Raw genomic sequence first — 23,518 nt, forward strand, 5'->3', positions numbered from 1 at the left:
ACTGTCACAAGTTTCCTCATTAAATAGTCCCTTTGGCTTCTCCCATACTGTTCTCTGTTATACGCAGGGAATAAGGGTGGGCTGGCCCTTCTTTCAGCAAAAAGAAAAAGACACTTACTGATCATCTCATGCAAGTGGATGTCTGGTGTGAGTGTTTCTGGGTTTGTGTTTATTTTCCCAAGACACTTACTGTACACCAGTGCACCACAAAGAGAGAAAAATGGCTTACAATTCTATACAACATTCAGTTTATTGAAAATCAGAAGTTTTGAGAAACCATTAAAATACATCTAAAGTTTGTATGTTTTAATATCTATGTTTAATAGCTTCTTATATTCAAATCATAAAACCATTTTGACCTTTAAGGTGGGGATGTTAAAATAAATTCTGGCTTAAAGAAAGAAAAATCAGCAGACCAAAAAAAGTCCTTGAAATAAGAGTCTGATGCTATAGTAAAAGGAATTGATTCCATTTACTATATCACCAAGAACCATAAGATACCTGGGAATAAACCTAACCAAACAGGTAAAAGATCTGTACTTGAGGAACTACAGAACACTCATGAAAGAAATTGAAGAAGACAAAAAGATAGGAGACCATTCCAAGCTCATGGATCAGAAGAATAAACATTGTTAAAATGTCTACACTGCCTAGAGCAATCTATACTTTCAATGCCATTCTGATCAAAATTCCACCGGCATATTTCAAAGAGTTGGAACAAACAATCCTAAAATTTGTATGAAACCAGAAGAGACCCTGAATTGCCAAGGAAATGGTGAAAAAGGAAAACAAAACTGGCAGCATCATGTTACCCGATTTTAAGCTTTACTACAAAGCTGTGATCACCAAGACAGCATGGTACTGGACAAAAACAGACACACAGACCAGTAGAGAGCCCAGATATGGACCCGTGACTATATGGTTAAATAATCTTTGACAAAGCAGGAAAAAAATATACATTGGAAAAAAGATAGTCTCTTCAATAAATGGTCCTGGGAAAATCGGATAGCTATGTGTAGACGAATGAAACTCAACCATTCTCTTACACCATACACAAAGATAAACTCAAAATGGATAAAAGACCTCAACATGAGGCAGGAATCCATCAGAATCCTAGAGGAGAACATAGGCAGTAACCTCTTCGACATCGGCCACAGCAACTTCTTTCAAGATATGTCTCCAAAGGCAGAGGAAAGAAAAGCAAAAATGAACTTTTGGGATTTCATCAAGATCAAAAGCTTCTGCACAGCAAAGGAAACAGTCAACAAAACAAAGAGGCAACCCACGGAATGAGAGAAGATACTCACAAATGATGGTACAGACAAAGGGCTGATATCCAAGATCTATAAAGAACTCCTCAAACTCAACACACACAAAACAGATAATCACATCAAAAAAATGGGCAGAAGACATGAACAGACACTTCTCCAAAGAAAATATACAAATGGCTAACAGACACATGAAAAAATGTTCATCATTAGCTGTCAGGGAGATTCAAATAAAACCACACTGAGATACTACCTTACACCAGTTAGAATGGCCAAAATTAACAAGACAGTAAACACCATGTGTTGGAGAGGATATGGAGAAAGGGGAACCCTCTTACACTATTGGTGGGAATGCAAGTTGGTGCAGCCACTTGGAGATTCCTTAAGAAATTAAAAATAGAGCTTCCCTATGCCCCTGCCATTGTACTATTGGGTATTTACCCCAAAGATACAGATGTAGTGAAAAGAAGGGCCATCTGAACCCCAGTGTTCATAGCAGCAATGGCCACAGTTGCCAAACTGTGGAAAGAACCAAGATGCCCTTTAACAGACGAATAGATAAAGAAGATATGGTCCATATATACTATGGAGTATTATGCCTCCATCAGAAAGGATGAATACCCAACTTTTGTATCAACATGGATGAGACCAGAAGAGATTATGCTAAGTGAAATGAGTCAAGCAGAGAGAGCCAATTATCATATGGTTTTGTGTACTTGTGGAGCATAAGGAATAACACAGAGGACATGAAGAGATGGAGAGAAGGGAGCTGGGGGAAATTGGAGGAGGAGAGGAACCATGAGAGACTATGGACACCGAGGAACAAACTGAGGGTTTTGGAGGGGAGGAGAGTGGGGGTTTGGGTGAGCCTGGTGGTGGGTATTATGGAGGGCACGTATTGCATGGACACTGGGTGTGGTGCATAAACAATGAATTCTGGAACACTGAAAAGAAAAAAAAAGAAAGAAATGGAGGTGAAAAAAAGGAAATAAGAGTCCGAGAAAAGGAAAATAAATACAGTTGTCACCTAACTTCAGTGACTCTTCCTTAAAAAGTAAAAATTAACCACTTAGCTTATTTTAACTCTTTAAAAAGTAGACCCCTCTAAAATCAAGATTTGTTTAAAATAACATGAAAATTGTAAAGAAATCTTTTACTTGTATTCACTAGAACCAGGTACCGAGGAAGATGCAGGTTTGTTTTTTTTTTTAAGATTTTATTTATTAATTTTGACAGACAGAGAGAGATCACAAGTAGGCAGAGAGGCAGGCAGAGAGAGTGAGAGGGAAGCAGGCTCCCTTCAGTGCAGAGAGCCCGACGTGGGACTCGATCCCAGGACCCTGAGATCATGACCTGAGCCGAAGGCAGCGGCCTAAACCACTGAGCCACCCAGGCGCCCGAAGATGCAGGTTTTTAAGTGAGTTTCCCTCAAAGGGCTAGTTTAGTCTTCTGTCTCAGTGCTATCTTGAGTCCCAAATGCGAGACCCACATTGACTTCAAAGAGAGCTTCACGAGCTCAAATATATTGACAGTGGAAGGTAAAACAGAATTGCCCTATTATAGATAACACATAGTTCCTGAAATGCGGTTGCCCCTGAAGTGAGGACCAGTGAGGTAAGATATAAACCTGAGGACAAGAAGTTGCAAAGTAGTGGAGGACGAAAATCCATACAAGTAAAACAAAAGAAGACAAAATAAAACATCCTGGGACAAGTAATTTCACCATCTTCAATTGTGTGAAAAATATAACTTAGCTAAAGATTCAAACAGAGAAAGCTATATGAAAAATACACTAAAGTCTCTGTAAAAGATTAATTCTCAAAATGAGTCTCTAAATTAGAAGATGAAGTACCTGAGTAAAATAGTGTTAATTATTAGACTGTGTTTATATTGACATTTTTGTTCTCAACCCTAGAGTTTAGTCTTCACTAGAGACTCCCAAGAATTTGCTCTTTCAAGAATGACCATGTTGGGGTGCCTGGTGGCTCAGTCGTTAAGTGTCTGCCTTTGGCTCATGCCATGATTCCAGGGTCCTGAAATCAAGCCCCACAATGGGCTCCCCAATTGGCGGGAAGCCTGCTTCTCCCTCTCCCACTCCCCCTGCTTGTGTTCCCTCTCTTGCTGTATCCTTCTCTGTCAAATAAATAAAATCTTTAAAAAAAAGAAGAAGAAAAAAGAATGACCAGGTGTTGGTCATTCAAGAATGATCATGTTCCCTACTAAGTGCTGGATGGTCATGGGGCAAATCTTGCATAAACACATCAATAAAGGTCTTTTCCTTTTTTGCTTAAAGAAGTTGGCAATGTGAACCCATCTGTATATGGATGGAAAGCCAGCTCAGCACTGTCTCTACCTACACAGAAAGAGGTGTAGGAAGAAACTAAAGGGGCCACAACTTTGGGGAGCTCACAAACTGTGACAGTGGTTTATGGTAAATACCCTAATGGAAAAATGTACAGGCATTATAGGAACAGAGAAAAGAAGGGTCAGTTTTGTTTGGGCTGGGAATGGTATTTGGAAAATTACTTCCCAAAAGGAAGCTGGTCTAAGTTGGTGTTTACAAAAGTAAAAGTTCCTAAAAACAATCCAGACAAAAACACAGCATGAGTAAAGCTTTAGAAGTGTAGAGGTTTTCTGTTGATATGATAAATATTAGAGCTAAAACTTAGGATACATGGTAGAAGTGATCAATAAGGCTATTATGTGGTCCCATGGACATACTTTGTATCCACAACCAAATATATACTGATGATTTCGACATCTACAGCAGCAGCCCATTGATTCCTGACTTCCTTACATTTATATCCAAGAAGTTTCTGGACAATTCTTCCTTGTCATTTCCAGGCACCTCAAATTTAACATTTTCAAGACTACACTAATATATTCTCCTTGATGTGCTATAACAATTAATAATGAAAACCATGACCATTAACTAACAATTTATCATTAGGTCAGGAGCAGAAGTGTCAATTTAGGCACATCGATTTTCTCATTGTCAAGAAATGATTGTCAATTCCCTTTGTTTTCTTCAGTATTATCCAGTGGAGACAGGGTTCAGAAAGGCAAAGAAACAGGACAGGAACTCCAAGAACTCTTTAGGACAGATATTTCTTTTTTCTGTTTTGCAAACAAAAACTGTGTTTTTGATCTATAGGTTGTGCCTGATACTATTTGCCATTTTGTTTCATTGATTAGAGGTCATTCTGAGCTTTGGTTCACAGAGAGACACTCTATTCCTTACTTTTTCTCTTTGGGTAAACCTTTCTATCCCTGGGTCCTTCCTGAAGCCTCATGCTGTGCAACATTATTTGAAGTTGTCTTTCAATTAGGAGATTAAGGAACTAAGTCAGTACCAGTGGGACTCAAAGCTAGCACCCCACCAAGAGAGTCTTAAATACCCAGAATTGAGACATGAATAATTCCCTACTGGTTTCAGTATATCTTTGAAGGTTACCAAACAAATCTTTCAGTCATAAAAAGTAATGGGAGAGAGTGCAATTAGCAAGCAGAGCTAGCCTGTCAATTGTCGCAGTGTGGTAAGTGAGGCAGATGCTCTAAGTTGCAGCAGTTCCAAAACCTTACCATGACCTGGTGGACTTATCTTTAAGGTCTTGCCTGAGGACACTTCATCACACTCTGATTTCTCCTGTTTGAAGCATTCTGTGTTATTAGAAATTAAGACATGGTGGCCAAAGAACACATTTTCTGTCCTTCCTTTCCTCAAGTTGTACCATTAGAGTGATGAGATTTATCACTCACAGGAGTTGGTATCACTTTGGGGAAGAGTCTTGTGACTCTCGGATGGGTGTCAGATGGCATCACTGCGAGTGGTTGATGTCTACAATTTAGCATCATACAGTGACAACTGCTTGGTTTCACAGCCAAGCAAATCTGGAAGGGTTTTTCATATCTTGGCCCAACATTTCCTAGTTGTGAGACTACAGATAAAATTTTAATAACTCTTAGTTTCCAAAATGGAAAATAGGGGGAATAAAATGCATTTTATAGGGATGATTTGAGGATACAATAATATAACATTGATGAATGCATGGCACATAAAAAGCTCTCATAAATATCAATTCCTTATATCACAAAGACTTTTCTTTTATTAAAAACACTAAGGTGAGACATGCTCTGTTCAACTGCTTCTTTCCTGGGGCAGGAGAGATGTTAACTGCTTTTGACTGTGGCATCATTTTCATATTTGGAGACTTACTGAAGAGAAAATGTGCTAGCTGGCAAAATTGTTGATAATAGAGCACACAGTTAAAATTCCTATCCTACTAGATGTTCCAAGTAGCCTCACCACATCTCTCTTTGGGGGTGCTCTGGCCAACTGCATCCATCTGTTCTTCCATCTTTGAGGGCATACCTTTTTTTTTTTTTCAGCATAACAGTATTCATGTTTTTGCACAACACCCAGAGCTCCATGCAAAACGTGCCCTCCCTATTACCCACCACCTGTTCCCCCAACCTCCCACCCCTGACCCTTCAAAACCCTCAGGTTGTTTTTCAGAGTCCATAGTCTCTTATGGTTCGCCTCCCCTTCCAATTTTTTTTTTATAAACATATAATGTATTTTTATCCCCAGGTGTACAGGTCTGTGAATCGCCAGGTTTACACACTTCACAGCACTCACGATAGCACATACCCTCCCCAATGTCCATAACCCCCTCCCCCCTCCCAATCCCACCTCCCCCCAGCAACCCCCAGTTTGTTTTGTGAGATTAAGAGTCATTTATGGTTTGTTCTTAACAAGCTCTGGGCATATGTCTACAACACAGCAAGAAAGGAGAAGTGGACTCAATGTGTTAAAATAGTAACTCAAGCCTGTTAAATAAGAGACCTACAAAAGTAAGAGTCAAATATAAAAACCAATCATTAAGGCCTTCAAGTTGCCATAATTCTGTTTACTGCATGGCATCAATCGAAGAAACAGTTGACCTACGTGGGATACTTTATTATGCTTGATCTCAGTACTTATTCATGTGCGTTGTTGTTCATGGAACATTTTTATAGCTTTCTTCTCCTCTGTGACAGTTTTTCTAGAGTGACAAGCCCATGGGTCCAAAATAAACCAGGGTAATGAGAGAGTTTGTCTTTCATTTCAGTCTTTATGTTCAAAGGCAGGAAAAAGAAAAAACAGAAATTACATATGGTTAGGAGGTAAAGGTTAGTCACTCGAGAAATACATGTCCTTGACTTTCTTAAGATTTTGGAAGACATACAACTGCATCTTAAAAATGTTTCTTCTCTTTCATTTATGTTTATTTCTTATGATTAGCATCATGCAAATGGTGCATGAACATATATACCACTAGTATCATGGAGGGTATTTATAAAATAGTGTTATTTGGGGGGGGGAAAGCACACAAGTCCAGAAGTATCAAAGTGACAAGTTTCCTTGAGAGGTATGCTTAGATCAGATATAAAATGTTTCAGTGGAAGCACTCCAGTCTCACAACACTCTGTATATTTTTAGGGAAATGAATCAGAACTACATAGTTGACTCTGTCACAATAGAGTTTCCTGGTTAAGAACTAGGCTTTATTCCAAGAGGGAGCCTCAGAGTTCAGTCTCTGGTAGCAATCTTGTCTTCTGCTGAGTAAACTCAGATCTGCTGAAAAACCTCCTTGCTAAACAATAGAAAGGGGATAAAAATGAACCTCCTGGGCCATCTGCATCTCTCTTCTTCAATTAGCAACATTAAATATTGGCATCATGAGGTTTAGCAGCCCTGAACTTGCTAGACAATAGTCAAGAAAAATGTCTGTCCTGAAGCTCTTGTTTTAAAGGAAGTGACATAGCAACACAAATCTTGCTTCTGGTCCAAGATGATTGGGGTGGTGGTGACAGTGCTGTTTTAATTTTTAACATTTTAAAGGTTTTCTCATTTTCTTGAACTCAGAATAGGTATCATCTTTTTATTCATACGAAATACCCATCACAGGCTTCCTAGCACATGTTTTCTAGCACAGAAGAAAGAAGACACATGAAGAAGAAGGTAGAAAAAAAGAATATATTCATCATATACTATGGAGATGTTTTGTCTTACACCAGTGTGTGGGTTTGTCTACCACTTCCTATCACTCTAGGTAACAGAGATTAAAAAGAAGGTAAAAAGAAGAGGACAGTATTCCAAATTGGCAGAAGAAGGGCCATTGAAAATTTGTTCCCCCATAAAAGTAGTAAGAACACTAGCAATAATTGTCAAAATTATTGACAAAATTAAAAACTCTGCAAATTAAGGAAAGGCTTGCAAAAAATCTAAAGAGTGTTTATTCTAGAATCTCTATAAAGATAGCAAGTTTTGGGGGCATTTTAATGGACTTTATTCCCATCCCCCTCTCTTCTACCTAGGGTAGCTGTGAAGACCAAGAGCTACATAATCATGCAAGCTGTGAAAATCAGCATCCTAGCAGCCACTGGCAGAGGGAGAACAGATTTGGAGCTCCCTAAAAGTCCTATCCCCAGAGAACTGTCATTTTTTGACCTGTTTGGCAGCTCCATCAGAAACCTCCACTCCCACCAACAGTGGAGGAGGGTTCCCCTTTCTGGGGATAGGAGAAGAATAAATGAAACAAGATGGGATTGGGAGGGAGACAAACCATAAATGACTCTTAATCTCACAAAACAAACTGGGGGTTCCTGGGGGGAGGTGGGATTGGGAGAGGGGGAGCGGGCTATGGACATTGGGGAGGGGAGGCGAACCATAAGAGACTATGGACTCTGAAAAACAACCTGAGGGTTTTGAAGGGTCAGGGGTGGGAGGTTGGGGCAACCTGAGGGTTTTGAAGGGTCAAGGGTGGGAGGTTGGGGGAACAGGTGGTGGGTAATGGGGAGGACACGTTTTGCATGGAGCACTGGGTGTTGTGCAAAAAGAATGAATACTGTTACGCTGAAAAAATAAATAAAATGAAAAAAAAAAAAAAAAAAAGAAACCTCCACTCACAGAGCTTGACTTTATTCGACCTGACTTGGGGCTTGCTTACTGAGAACAGCCTTCACCTCAGGGGCATTTGTGGGAAAAAACCAGCAGCAATTGTTTAACACTGCATCTGCTGTAGCTACCTGCAGATAAGAGTTGCAGCTAACACAAAGTAGACTAGAAAACTTGAAAGAAGCAGCATGGAAATGAGATAATCCTAGGGGGTTTTGAAAAGCTCTGACATATTCCTGGAAATCTAGAAGGTCATACTCATTTGCAGAGTTGCATGTATGCCCAGGAAAGACCAAGAAGGCCCTAATCCCTTACCTCTGGCTGACCTTGAAGCTCTGTGTAAGCAGAAAGCAAAAGCTATGTAAACTTCCCCTCAGAGAATTGAAGGTATCACCCACATGCAAACAGATTCCTTCAGCGAGGCTGGAAGATTTATTGGCTCAAGTCTTTTAAGGAAACCTGTGTCCAGGCATTAGCTGATTAGAAGCTAACCAAGCAGAGAATTCAGGAGCCACACACAACAAAGAATCATTCAGGAAAGTCACTAAACAACCAAGAGCAGCAGTAACAACAGCAACAAATAGAAGCAACAACAAACCCTAGACGGAGTGAGTGGGAAGTGGATATGATCTCCAGAGTTTCCACACTACCTTATTTAAAATTTTCAGTTGTCAACAACAACAACAACAAATAACTGAGATATACAAAGAAATGGGAAGGTACACATGCAAAAAAGCAATCAACATAAACTGGTCCTGAGTAAGTCCAGATGTTGGACTTACTAGAAAAAGACTTTAATTGAGCTATTATAAATATATTCAAAATACCAAAAGGAATCAAATCTAAAGAACTAAAGGAAAGTAAGACAACAACATCTCAACAAATACAGAATATTAACCAAGAGTTGGAAATTATAAAAAAGAACAAAAGAAGTTCTAGAATGAAAAATGCAGTAATTGAAATGAAAATTTCACTAAGAGGGTTCAACCAAAGGACTGTGAAGCCAGAAGAAAGAATCATCAAAGTTGAAGATGGATTAATCAAGAATATCTGATTTGGGAAGCAGGGTAGAATCTCAGAGACATGTGAGACACCATCAAGCTTATGAACATTACGGGACTCTCTGAAAAGCAGGAGAGAGGAAAAGGGGCAGAAAGAATATTTGAAGAAATAATGGCTAAATACTTCCCGTGTTTGGTTAAAAGAAATATTAATATATACATTCAAAAAGCTCAACAAATTCTCATTTGAGGATAAACTCAAAGGGACCCACACCCATACACAACCTGACTAAACTGTTGAAAACCAGTACAAAGAAAGAATCTTTTGAAAGCAACAAAAGAGATGTGATTCATCACATGCAAGTGATTCTCAATAAGTTTAAGAGGTCCATGATCAGAAACCATGGAGTCCAGAAGGCCGTTGTATGACATATTCAGAGTGCTCAAAGAAGACCGTCAACCTTATCAACAGATTGTATAACACATTTCATTCACTTGTACTAACTAGTGCAAACCTTACACAAACAAAACGCTCTCCAAGATGACAAATTTGAAGCATAACATATATTTGAGTGAAAAATTTCTTGAAAGTTTGGGTTGTATGTTTCATATGACCACCATATTTAAAAATAATGAGTATAGGCATGGACTGAGGCCACACATACTACATGTATAAATCAAACAAGGCTTATGAGTCTAAAGCCGTGTTTTTCCAACAGCTGATCACAGCAAAATAGTGAATCATGAAATCAATTTTGTGAATGAGGACAGCAGATTGTTTGTTTGTTTGTTTTTAAAGAATAGAATATATCAAAATATACATACAGTGTAAAGGTAAGTATAGTTTCATAAAACTTGTTTGCGATAGTATGTGTACATTTTTGTGTGTATTTATGTACATTAACTAGATTTGGATAGAAAATATATCTTTTGTTATAGTTTGTAATTAAAAAAGGTTGAAAGCCACCATTTAAAGGACACCCAAAGAAACTGGCACAGTTAGGACTCACAGTGAAGACACTTGGCAACTTTCTTCAAAGTAGGAGAAGAATTTCTGATTCCTAAAATCCTCATCAGGGTTAGGTAGCAATGTGCAAGTGAAGGTGGGTTACATCACACTTTCTGGAAGTGTAAGCCCAGAATCATATTTGTAATCTGGAAAGGTGCTAGAGATCATCTCGCCTGGGCCAGGTGCATCTCAGGGTTATAAAATGTACAATATGATTGCAGGGCACAATCACAATAAAGTGAATAAACAAAATCCTCAGTCATCATAGTTAGTCTTTTCAGGCTACGATGGTCTATTCCAAGTTGATTCCTGAATACATCATGGCTGCTGGACAAGAACAAAGAACCTCTCTGGGAGTCTTATTCACAGACTCATGAGTCAATCTTGGAGCTCCTCCTATATTGTCTCATTATAGTCACATCTCATAGAAGTCAGTTCCCCTTTATTAACTGGCCAGATTTGGGCCATGAGGCCTGTAAGCCTAAAGGAAAGAGTTAAAGAGAAGGAAAGTAAGCAAACCACAGCTGGAAGGAGTAACTTGTTTGCAAAACTAGATTCCACACAGAATTGCAAGGAAAGGAAAAAAATCAATAAGGCATTGAAACATAAGTTTCAGTATTCTGATCTAAAAAATGTAATGCAGAAAACTAATGTTGAGAAGAATCACAGGACTGTCCAACCTAAAACTGAAAGAAACCCTAACAGTCCCCTAAGGTGCTTCTCAGAGTTGAGATATACACACCTTCAGGGGTAGGTGTAAATGAGCTGAGGGGTATAAAAGCCACAGGAAAAAGAATGTGTGGAAGGATCATGTCATTTGATGGAATCTACAATATCATCAATTATAAGATGCATTGTTACTTTTGAGCCAGTAAAAAAAAGGACAAAAAATGCTATGAGGGGTTTTGTTCTTATCACTTATACTATTTTAATCTTATGTTAAAAAATCTTTTAGATTTGGTATAAATTTTATGATATGTCATTCTTGATGGAAAATTTAAACTATACAAGTTGACTATATATAAAAGGAAAAATTATAAGTAAAATAAATTGACTAAGACATTTCTAAAATTTCCTCAAATTCAGTGTCACTCTTCTGAATCACTTTTCAAAATGCAGTCATCGGTGTTTGCAGATAACATCCTCTTAGCTGTCAGGATATTGAGGATGCAGCATTTCTTAGAAGAGGGCTCCACTTTCATCTCCAAGACTCTCTTCCAAATAACCAGCCCCCTCCGGCAAGCTTTGATGCTGGCGTTCTATTGAACTTAGTAGGAAGCGTCACTGGAAAGTTTTTAGGCAAAACCAGTCTCATATTCTTCCCTCGAGTGATCTTCAGTTGGTTTGTTGCCAGAAATTTTAAGAGGTTGCTGTTGTCAGTCATGCCACCAGCAAATGTTTAACTGTGCAGCCCCCCATCTAAAACTGAGTCAAGACCTAAGGAAGCTCGAAGGTTAGGTAGGCAGGGCTCCTGGTCATCTGTTCTACATGGCTGGCTACGCACCGCTCATTCACCAGTTCAGCCGCCAGTTATTTATCTGTGCTTCTGTGTTCACATCACTGAGTTCAAATTCATTCTCATACGAGACTGGGTTCAAACTCATGCACTAAGAGTGCCTTAAGTTTCCTATCTGTGCACAACACACTACTACAAAATTAGCAGCTTGGCACAATACCTTTTTATTATCTCACAGTTCTGGAGATCAGAAGTTTGTCATGGCTTAGCTGGATTTGCTGCTCAAGATCTCACAAGAGCAACATCAAGGTGTTGAGAGAACTGCAACTTCGCTGGGGGTTCTGGGGGAAGAATCAAGCTTGTTATTGTTGGAAGAATTCAACTCCTTGTAATTGCAGCGCTGTGGTCATGGTTTCCTTGACACGTGGCCCTCTCTATATTTAAGCCTGCAATATGTGTCAAATCCTGCTTGTGTTTTAAATCTCTGACTTCCCTTATTGGCTACATCTCTCTGGCTTCCTTTCTTGTCCTCAACTGGAAGAAAGCTCTTAAGTTTCTAAGGGCTTGTGATTAGATTGGGCCACCCGGACAATATAAAATAATTTCCCTATTTTAACATCAATTGACTAATTGCGTGTGCAACTGTCTTTGGCCATGAAATGTAACAAATTCATGGATATGACATCTGAAGTTGAGGGCCCCGGAAGCCAAAATTCCGTTTCCCACATTTAGTTTGATTAGTCTAAAATTAAATATAGTGGCAAGTTTTAACCATTTGACATTACACACGTTGTTATGTTGAAATGACACATTTTGTAATCTATGTTCTTGAGGGTGGTCATTTTAGCAACTTTGGCACTGACAAGCATGGCAAAGGATACTGGGATTTTCTCAGTATTTCCTATTTGACTAAGTTCAGAGTTTCCTTATTTCTTTAATTGAATCACTTGTCCTAGAAATTCAACAGCCTCCGACACATTGGGAGTTTTTGACAAATTGATAATCCACACTTTAATAGCAGTCTCAATCATGCATGAAGATGGTTACACCAGCCTCTTACTGTTTTGAAATTTCTTTCATTTCTTGTGAGTGCTTTGGAAATTTCTCTTGTCTTCAGTTGCATGACTTGGCATTGGTAAGTGATCCTTTATTATGTATTTCAGTAACAAAGCATAGTCTAGCTTATCTCCTTGTGAGTTTCTTCCTCAGTTGTTGCTTTGCAAGAACATCTAGACCATGGCCATTCATCTAGATGGCCATGGCCATTCTTGATTTGCAAGAACATCTAGACCATTGTTTCCTAACAATATACATTTTCATCACTAATATCAAATTTACACTCCATTTCTTGTTTCCATGTTTTTCTGTGAAACAATAACTGTTCATTTCAATGCCGGATCATAGTATAATCTTATTAGAGACACATTAAACAGCATCTAAACCCAATTAAAGCTTCAGCCTTAATAGAGTAAAGCATTAGATGGCCAAAGAATTTCTTCCAGGCAGAAGCGGCAGGAAAACGGGGAGTGCTGCCAGTAGCATTTCTTTCAGAACAAAAACTCAACACTTAGTAACCTGCAAATGTATGCAAATTACTTACCCTCTCTGAGTCTTAGGTCCCTCATTTATAAAATGAGGACAATAAAATCTAATGCGTTGGGCGTTTATGAAATTAACTTAAACAACATAAATGTAACATATGAATCTTTCAATGACAGTTAATTCTCTTTTCCTAATTAGATTTTAAAAATCCCTATAATACTCAATAGTTGATTTCTAGACTCATTGCTTCCTGGAACTTTGTTGCTGGAAGAGACATTCGGTAGACATTATCTATTTCATCTTCCTCATTTCATGAGTGTATTAGTCTCCTTGGGCTGCCATAACAGATTTCTATAAACTTGGTGGTTTCCAACAGAAATTTATTCTCTCACAATTCTGGAAGCCAGAAGACCCAAATCAAGGTATTGCCAGGGCCATCCTTCCTCTAAAGGCTCTAGGGGAGATTCTTTCCTTGCCTTTTCCAGCTTCTGATGGCTCTTATTTTTCCTGGACTTGTATGTATCATTCCAATCTCAGCTTCTGTCTTCACATGGTTTCTCCCCTATGTCCCTAAATGTCCTCACCAGTCATTGGATTTATGGCCCGCCCTATATCCAGCATGATTCCACCACAAGACCCTTAATTAATTGCATCTGCCAAGACCCTCTTGCCAATCAGGTCCTATTTTTTTTAAAAAATATTTTATTTATTTATAAGAAAGAGAGAGAATGAGCAGAGGCAGGAGCGGTGGGGGAGGAAGAGGTTGGGGAGAACATCTCAAGCAGGCTCTGCACTCAGCGGCCAGATCTCACAACCCTGAAATCATGACCTGAGCTGAAACCAAGAGTTGGACACAACCGATTGAGCCATCCAGGTGCCCTGAAATAAAGCCCCATTCTAAGGTTCCAGATGGACACAAATTTTGAGGGGACACTATTCAACCCACTGGACCGAGGAAACAGTTTTTACTGAAATAATTGAAAAGAGAACAAATTTCTAACCTTACATATCTCTGAGTATTCAAGGATCTCTTGGGTTTTTTTGTTTGTTTTTGTTTGTTTGTTTGTTTTTTATCTTTATATTCTCAGAAGTGGCCTGTAACAGTATAACTTCTAGGTTTTGCAAGGTAAGAACGACTGCTCAGAAAAGCCTTTGGATGAAACACCAGAGCTCCAGTAGCCACTGAAGACAGCAAACAAAAGACAAAGTGAGGGCAATATTTTAACACTGAGCACAGCAGACAGTTCAGACAAATCCATTACCTGTCCTGTCCCGGGAATTTCTCACTGGTCATGTTTTTCCTTTAAGTTCAAGCCTCTACCCATGTTTCTTAGCCCCCTTGATTCTTGAAGACCTGGTTTGCCTCTTCTTACTCCATTTTTTCCCCCTGAATTATCTTCTTCTTAGACTCCTTTTAAACTCAAATCCCTGTATTAGTTTCCTATTGCTGTTATAACACATTTCCACAAACTTAAGTGGCTTTAAATAGCACAAAGCTATTATCTTACAATTTTGTTCCATCCTCTAGGGTAGGATCCATCTCCTTGCCCTTTCTAACTATTCAGCTTGACCACATGCCTTGTCTCGTGGTCCCATTCTTCCATTTCCAAAGCCCGCAAGGGCAGGTCAAGTCTTTCTCAAACCGCATCACTCTGACCTCTGCTTCTCTTGTCACATCTCCTCCATTTATAAGGACCTTAGGATTTTTGTTGTTGTTGTTGTTTCTTCTTTTTTTATTTTTATTTTTTTATTGTGGTATGTTAGTCACCATAAAATACATCATTAGGATTACACTGAACCTTTCTGATAACCCAGGATAATTCTCCCCATCTTAAGATTCGTATGCAGATCTGCAAAGTCCATCTTGCCAGCTAATATTCACAGGCCTTACGGATTAGGAGCTGGATATCTTTGGGGAGTCATTATTCTGAACTATTTGTCCTAATCTTTTCAAACAGAACATTTTAGCTCTCCACTCTCCAGGCTGACCTGCATGCCAAAAGGCTCCTTAAACCAAACATCTTGCCCTTTAGCTGCTCTGAGATTTTCTCCTCTTCTTCTAGTCACAACAAATGAAAAAGATAGCATAAAGATTAAGCTAAAAAAAAAAGGTACCCCTTCCCACTAAAATAAATTTTAATTTTTATCCCCTATACCTCCCTTTATTCTCAGAAGGCCAAAGTGGTTACAGAGCTCAGGTTTTAAATAACAATGTTTCCACTATATTCCATTAAATGTGAAAAATTCCCCTTTAATCAGCTGTTTGTTACCTTCTAGAAATTATAGATATTTGGCTTTTTAAAAAATACCTTAAGTAACACAACTGAGAAGGTACAATTTCCAAAGTAGCATCTAAACCTATACCTAGGAGATGGATCAACAGAATTTGGCCAAATATATTTCAAACTAAATAAAAATTTCTGTTAAGATGTCCATAAAAGTTCTTTTTCCATTTCTAAGGTACAATGATCATTCAAACTACCTGTTCCCACTGAGGACAGAAAAGAGGTTTTGTTTTTTTTTTTTAAAGATTTTATTTATTTATTTGACAGAGAGAGATCACAAGCAGACAGAGAGGCAGGCAGAGAGAGAGAGAGAGGGAAGCAGGCTCACTGCCGAGCAGAGAGCCCGATGCGGGACTCGATCCCAGGACCCTGAGATCATGACCCGAGCCGAAGGCAGCAGCTTAACCCACTGAGCCACCCAGGCGCCCCTCAGAAAAGAGGTTTTTAAAGTTTGAATAAGAGATCCAAGAAAGTTTATTCAAGTTGATTCACTAAATATTCTGAAATTAGGCTTCATAGGAAAGGTTCTAATAGTGAGATCTGAGGAGGTTGAGAATCAAATGAATCAGATAAAATCTTAATTTTTTTTTTAAAAGTCATCATTGAGAAGACAAGATGACTGTAAATAATGCATCAACAGTACTATGTTCTAAAAAAGTAAGGTACTTATCACTTTCTGATACGTTCTGATTCTGGAAAAAACTGGAAAGTATGTCCCATTCTGGGAAATACCACTTTAAGAAGGATTCCGGCAAGCTAGAGCACATCCAGGGGAGAGCGAAAAGATTGGCAAAGAGTCTGGAACCCATGAAGTATAAAAATCATCTAAGAATAGCAGTTGCTGACTTGGAAGAAGTAAGCACAGCAGATCCACGGCAGTCTTCCACTACTGAGCCACTGCCACCAGGGCGAGGCAGTAGATTCAAACCCTTGGTGGCTTTAGTTTGCCATTCCTCCAGCTCTTCTCCCATTCTACTGCCCAGATGAGTTTTCAAGATACAAATCACAGTATGTCCCCGACTGTGATTACTCCCCTATGAGTAAGCATGTAGCCCGTCTCTAGGCCAGTTAAGAGGGCTTGAGCATTTCAGGACCTGATAAGACCCCTGCACCAGTCCATTGACATTCTGGGCAGCTGGATGTCCTTACAGGGAGTTAATAGTCCCCAACATCGATTATGATAACTTTTGTGATAACAGCTCACAGCTCAAATTAAAGATCCTGAAACATGCATCATTAGCGTTCTCACCTCTGTCCCGCTGTCTACAATGTTTCCTCTTCCTGGAAGGTAGCTGGAAGGTCACTAACTTTCCATTATCCTACAGGAGCTAAGTGAAGTTTCATCACATCCAAAAGCTTTCCCCAAACATGGCCTTCCATTGTTATCCACATGAGTTGGGTGCCCCTCCTCTCTATTAGAAAACCACCTGGCACAAACCTTTTATAGGAAGTGTTGACTTGCTTAACAGTCACTGATTTACTTGATAGCAGGACATAAGAGCCTAAACTGAGCTACATCTGTACACGAGAAGGCATTTATTTGCACAAGGCAATGTGCAATGAGAGAAAGGGACTGTGAGGGGGAGGCTTTGAGCACCTAAACCTGATGGGCAACAAGAAAGTAAGGTGGGAAACCAAGAGAGCAACTTAATGGGTTGTTCTTTGGGTTCTGGTTTCTAAGCCTTGTCCCATGGACTAAGTCCAAGGTACAGAGAAAGAAGGGCTACAGACAAAAGCTTTGGGCACGAAAGATTTGGAAAAAATGGGGTACATGCAAAGCTGTTTAGGGGCCCAACAACAAACTATAACACGTGGTAGGGAAGGTGAGCCCTCTTCCCACTTACGCACTCATTACCCAGCCTTGCTCAGATTTGGAAAGGCCACCGATAACTCTGAGACAGTGCAGTGGATTCTGGAGTGGGTGAGGGATCCCATGCCCAGCAGATGCTGCTCTGTCATGTCCAGAGGGAGAGGTTTTAGGAGTGGACACTTGGGAAAATGACAAGTCAGTAAGAAAATTATTTTGTTTCTGTTTGTTTAAATCTTAGGGACCCCCAGAACTAGTGTAAGAGTGACTTTTGAAAGGGGCTTCCACTACAAGGCAGAAACAACCAGCAGCTAAGTATAAATTATCACTGTTAATGTGACTCTACTTATAGCCACAGGCTGGAGGCCTGTTGAAATCTAGTTATGGTTATATTATCTTCTTAACCAACTCTGACTGCTGTTCATTGGCCTTGAGATCCTTGAAGGCAGAGACTGCTGGTTTTTAAAAAAACCTCTGTAGCCCCATGACCTATCTAGTTCCCAGCACAGAGTAGGTATTCTACATATTGCAATTGGATGAAGGAATAAAATTAATGAAAGAACAACTATGTTCAGGACAAATAGGTGGAAGTTATAGGAACGTAAAATGCTCTTCTGACAATGAGAGAACCCCATCCATAGAAAAAGCCCTTGGTGGCACAGTGAGAATTTTATCACTGGAAGGGTTGTCAAGGATGCCCCAGAGAGGGTACATTCTTCATGGACAGAAATACATCAGATCATTTCTAACTCTAAAACTGCTTGGTATTAATTACACAAAGACCAAGATAAGTGCAGCCATGACAAAGGAGTTAGCCCAACAGGCAATATGCAAAAATGATGAGTTAGCAACAAAACCGTTGTTTTTGTTTTGTTTTGTTTTAAAGATTTTATTTATTTGACAGACAGAGATCACAAGTAGGCAGAGAGGCAGACAGAGAGAGAAGGGGAAGCAAGCTCCCTGCTGAGCAGAGAGCCCGATGCGGGGCTCAATCCCAGGACTCTGGGATCATGACCTGAGTCAAAGGCAGAGCTTAACCCACTGAGCCACCCAGATGCCCCTGTTTATTAAAAAAAAACAAAAAAAAAAGTCTTCAAGGACTGTCTATAAAAATCATCAAGCTTTAAGCCAGAATTAATCAGAATTAAAACTGTACCCTGAGGGGCGCCTGGGTGGCTCAGCAGGTTAAGCCGCTGCCTTCGGCTCAGGTCATGATCCCAGGGTCCTGGGATCGAGTCCCGCATCGGGCTCTCTGCTCGGCAGAAAGCCTGCTTCCCTCTCTCTCTCTGCCTGCCTCTCTGTCTGCTTGTGATCTCTCTCTGTCAAATAAATTAAAAAAAAAAAAATCTTAAAAAAAAAACAAAACTGTACCCTGAAATATTATTGCATGAAACCATAGACATTATCTTCAAAAGCTATCTTATAACTGAACGATGTCCAGAGGACTAAGGTGTCTAATGGACATTATCTACAGTGAAGATGTTAAGTGATGAAAGGTTAAAGGAAAGATTTACAATGTGTTGAGAGCAGGTTGTGATTTGTAGACTCATAGACTCTTGTAGACTCAATGACTCTTCCACAGCCTCTGGTGAGGTAAATGCTGGAGCCACTTGTCTTTATTTCTTTAACTTCCAATAAATGACCGAAGGATCCCCACATCTACAAGAGGGAAATTACTAGACAATGCAGGAAAGGTCTTCTGAGATAAATGAACATTCTAAATTAATTTAAAGGCCACAAATAGAATGATGGAGTGTACTCCTTCATAATGTCAAAGTTCAAAGGCACTTTTCAAATGTCTCTTTAAAGAAAATCTGACCTTTTTTTCTTTCCTTCTTTCTTTCTTTATTATCAGAAAGTTTGCCAAGGACACTCTGGGCTTTGGGTCATTCTGTTTTGACATAGATATTCTTTCATCATTAAAAACAATTGAAAGATCACAAATATTTAACTTTGCAGTGACCAAGAGGACACATTCAGTAGCATAAAAAAGAACAATATTGAAGTACTAGTATGTCAAAGGTTGTGTTTTAATAACTCCATAAACCTTTCCCCCCTCATGTATGTTGGAGAGCTTACATGAGGCTGTAACTGGCTCAAGGAGTAAGTAGGAATACCCATTTTCTTCTAATATATTTCATGTTATTTTACATGAAGACTTTAGGAAAACTGCTCCATACACCACTAGTAACTCTCTATGCCGAAATATTTTTTTTAGGTATAGATTGGCTGACATTAAATACAGATGAGGACATAAATATATTTGCAGGAAAACAGAAGCCTCTTATGAAAGGACTCTTTCCCCCCATCTTAAGGTATAACTTACAGACAGTAAAATTTACCCTTTTTAGTGTACAGTTCTGCAAATTTTGATAAATGCAGCCGTACAACCACAACTACAGCAAGATAGAGAACAATTCCATCACACCCCAAAATTCCCCTATGCCCTTTGTAGTAAAACCCTCTCTCCACCTCTAGCTCCTACAAACTACTAATCTGCTTTCTGTATCTATAATTTTGCCTTTTCAAAAGTGCCTTGTAAATGGAATTATATGGTTTGTAGCAAAAGCCTCTTTTAAATTTCATGCACTGGATAAAAATTAAAGTAACTAAATGATGTGTCGATTTTAATGTACTGATTTCTATTTCCCAAACTTAAGGCAATGATGGATATATAAAATCAAATTACCCTTGAATATTACATCTTGAATCAGGTAGTGCCCAGGGAACCTTTTGAATATATAGATCTAGTGGGGGGCTTGGGTGGTAGGGAAGGAAAAAATGAAACAAGATAGGATTGGGATGGAGACAAACCATAAGGGAGTCTTAATTTGATAAAACAAACTGAGGGTTGCAGCGGGGGTGGGTGGTTGAGTAGGGAGAGGGTGGTTGGGTTATGGACATTGGGGAGGGTATGTGCTATGGTGAGTGCTGTAAAGTGTGTAAACCTGGCAATTCACAGACCTGTACCCCTGGGGCTAATAATACATTATATGTTAATGAATATATAAATCTTTAGGACTTCAATTTTGACATGTGGAATCAAAATCTCTCAGTGAGTTCCGTGCTTTGCTTTCTCCTCCTCTGGAATTGCTCTGCTGTCTTAGGAATTGAATCTGCTTTCTCCTTGATAGATGAACTTCGTCCTGGCTGGAGCGTATCATGCTTAGTGAAATAAGTCAATCGGAGAAAGACAACTATCATATGATCTCCCTGATATGAGGACATGGAGAAGCAACATGGGGGGGTAGGGGGATAGGAGAAGAATAAATGAAACAAGATGGGATTGGGAGGGAGACAAACCATAAATGACTCTTAATCTCACAAAACAAACTGGGGGTTGCTGGGGGGAGGTGGGATTGGGAGAGGGGGAGCGGGCTATGGACATTGGGGAGGGGAGGCGAACCATAAGAGACTATGGACTCTGAAAAACAACCTGAGGGTTTTGAAGGGTCAGGGGTGGGAGGTTGGGGGAACAGGTGGTGGGTAATGGGGAGGGCACGTTTTGCATGGAGCACTGGGTGTTGTGCAAAACGAATGAATACTGTTACGCTGAAAAAATAAATAAAATGGAAAAAAAAATCTCTCAGTGAGGGGTCTGGGAATTGTCTTCATCAAGTTCTGCAAGCTTGATTCTGATTAATCAGCCAGATTTGGGAAACATTCACCCAACAGACATTCACTGAATGAGATTAACTACCAGGTTGTAAATTATATGTGGGAATAGGATCAAAGTTCAGAGGCTGGGAGAGGTTTTTTTGTTGTTTTTTTTTTTTAATTTTTATTTGTTTATTTACAGCATAACAGTGTTCATTGTTTTGGCATCACACCCAGTGCTCCATGCAGTACGTGCCCTCCCTATTACCCACCACCTGGTTCCTCAACCCCACCCCCACCCCCCTACGCCCGTTCATAACCCTTTGGTTGTTTTTCAGAGTCCATAGTATCTCATGGTTCATTTGGTGACCTTGTCCTTGGATGTGGCTACCACTTACTGCCTGCAGGACTTTTTTTTTTTTTTAAGATTTTATTTATTTATTTGACAGAGAGAGATCACAAGTAGGCAGAGACAGGCAGAGAGAGAGGAGGAAGCAGGCTCCCTGCTGAGCAGAGAGCCCGATGTGGGGCTCGATCCCAGGACTGAAATCATGACCTGAGCTGAAGGCAGAGGCTTTAAACCACTGAGCCACCCAGGCGCCCCTGCCTGCAGGACTTTTAACAAGTCACTTAAACTCGCTGAACCTTGGTTTTCTCCTCTGTCATGCCGGGGTAATGAAGCTGACTTCATAGGATTATTTTGGGGATTAAAGGCCTATAAAGCCTTTAGATAGAACCTGGCACATTTGGCACTCAGTGCTTGGAAGCTGCTTATCTTGCTTGCCTTGGAATCAGTATTAACATCATTATCATCATCACGCAGGCAGAAATACTTACTTGTCTTTCTCCATATTTCTGCATTTTAGTCAGTTTCACTATTTCTTAGCCCTTCCTCTAGAAGGGACCAAAGTAAACAGAATCCACTTTGGTAGCATCTCAACTGGTAGCAGTACAAATGCACTGATTGTCCCCAACCCTCACCTTTACCTCAAAGATGTCAATGGGACCAAAAAAGAAAAAAGAAAGAGGGACACTCTCCCTCTTTCCCAAGGGTACATTATTGACCAAATATAAGCAAACAAAAGGGAGGAAGAGAAGCAAAGGGACAGAATAAAGTGGAAAATCAGGCTGTCTGTATAGTTAGGGAATCTCTAAAAATTGACTTCATTCATTTGCAATTTTATTCTGCAATGTAGACACATGTATTTTTAAGCTGTAGTTTCTTGAAAATTTTTACTATTGAGGTACAGTTGACATAGAAAGGCAGCAGTTTTTATTTAAGCTGTGAAATACAGAAGAGTGATGGTATTTGTCTGCACTTGCTGATCTAAAGAAAGAACCCCTATCCTCAAAGAATTACATGATGCTGCCAACACCAAGGACTGAAGACAAGGAGCAAAAGACAAACCTGAAACTCACAAGCCCTACCTGTTCTCAGCATCAGCACTGCACTTTGGGGACATCAATTCAAAGGATTTGGTGAACTTCACCACCTGCCACACAGAAAGACATAAATTCAAGTCAATTAACGCCTTCTTGCAGGTTAACATAATGCAACAAACATTTTTCAGGCTTATAATGATAATTACAAAAATTGGAGATTAAAGAGCAATTTTAAGTGGAGAAGTCTCAAGGGACTTGAGAAAATTCTATCCTACATTTTGGATTTTACATCTAACATGGCACACAATTGCCAAAGTTTTAATACATTTTACTAAATATGCATATATGTTTTTCAAGTTTTTATTTCAATCCCAGTTAGTTAACATACAGTGTAGTATTAAGTTTCAGGTACAGAATATAGTGATTCAACACGTCTATACAGCACCCGGTGCTCATCACAACAAGTGTTCTCCTTAATCCCTGTCACCCATTTCACCCATCCCGCCCACCCACCTCCCCGCTAGTAACCATTAGTTTGTTCTCTACAGCTAGGAGTCTATTTCTTGGTTTTCCTCTCTTTTTCCCTCCTCATAGAGAAACAAAACAAATGAACATTGGCGGAAAATTAAATGTGTTGTTTTTTTACAGTGAGGTGTTTGCTATCTTGTGGTAGTCCTGCTAAGGGACATCTCATTTGAAAACATTTTTAACTTTGTATTGCCCCTTTAACAATCCAATCAATACACATGGAGAAGAAGGTAGAGACAAAACCTGGAACAGTACGCCCTCCATGAACCCAAGGCTCCTGAAGTCACTTTCCCTGATTTAACGTTGTTCTCAGGTAAACATTTTATTGCCATCAACCCCTGCCTCCTGCTCCAACGGTAAAGAGAAAGCCATCTTCTTCAAGGATCATCCCTAGTGTGGACAGTTCCTCTCTCACCTGTCTTGTAAAACCAGCATATTCAGTGCAAGAACCTGATCAAGATTTATTACACTGAAAGAGAATTTTGGACACAGGAAATGTAAAGGTAGTTTTTATTATTAGCTACTATTGAGTTCTTACTATAAACCAGGCTCTACATCAGAAGCTTCTTTGACTATTTAAGTTCCTTAGTACAACTCTATAAAGCAAGGATTTTTATCTTCAGTGGATAGATGAGGAAACTAACCCATAATGTTTAAGAAATTTGATCAATTTCACACAACTAAATGGGGCACCTGGGATTA

General features: G+C 39.5%; 1 protein-coding gene across 1 annotated transcript in view; it reads right to left on the minus strand.

Annotated features, from left to right (window-relative positions):
- The window catches only part of PDE11A (phosphodiesterase 11A), a 380,104-nt gene that overhangs the window by 194,010 nt on the left and 162,576 nt on the right, over positions 1-23,518 (minus strand). Inside the window, exon 5 of the mRNA XM_046018850.1 lies at positions 22,334-22,398. Within this exon, the coding sequence (XP_045874806.1) occupies positions 22,334-22,398 (65 nt within the window). The remainder of the gene's footprint in view (positions 1-22,333; positions 22,399-23,518) is intronic.

Source organism: Meles meles, chromosome 9 (genome assembly GCF_922984935.1).
Source record: "Meles meles chromosome 9, mMelMel3.1 paternal haplotype, whole genome shotgun sequence".
In the NCBI taxonomy this organism is placed as follows: Eukaryota; Metazoa; Chordata; class Mammalia; order Carnivora; family Mustelidae; genus Meles; species Meles meles.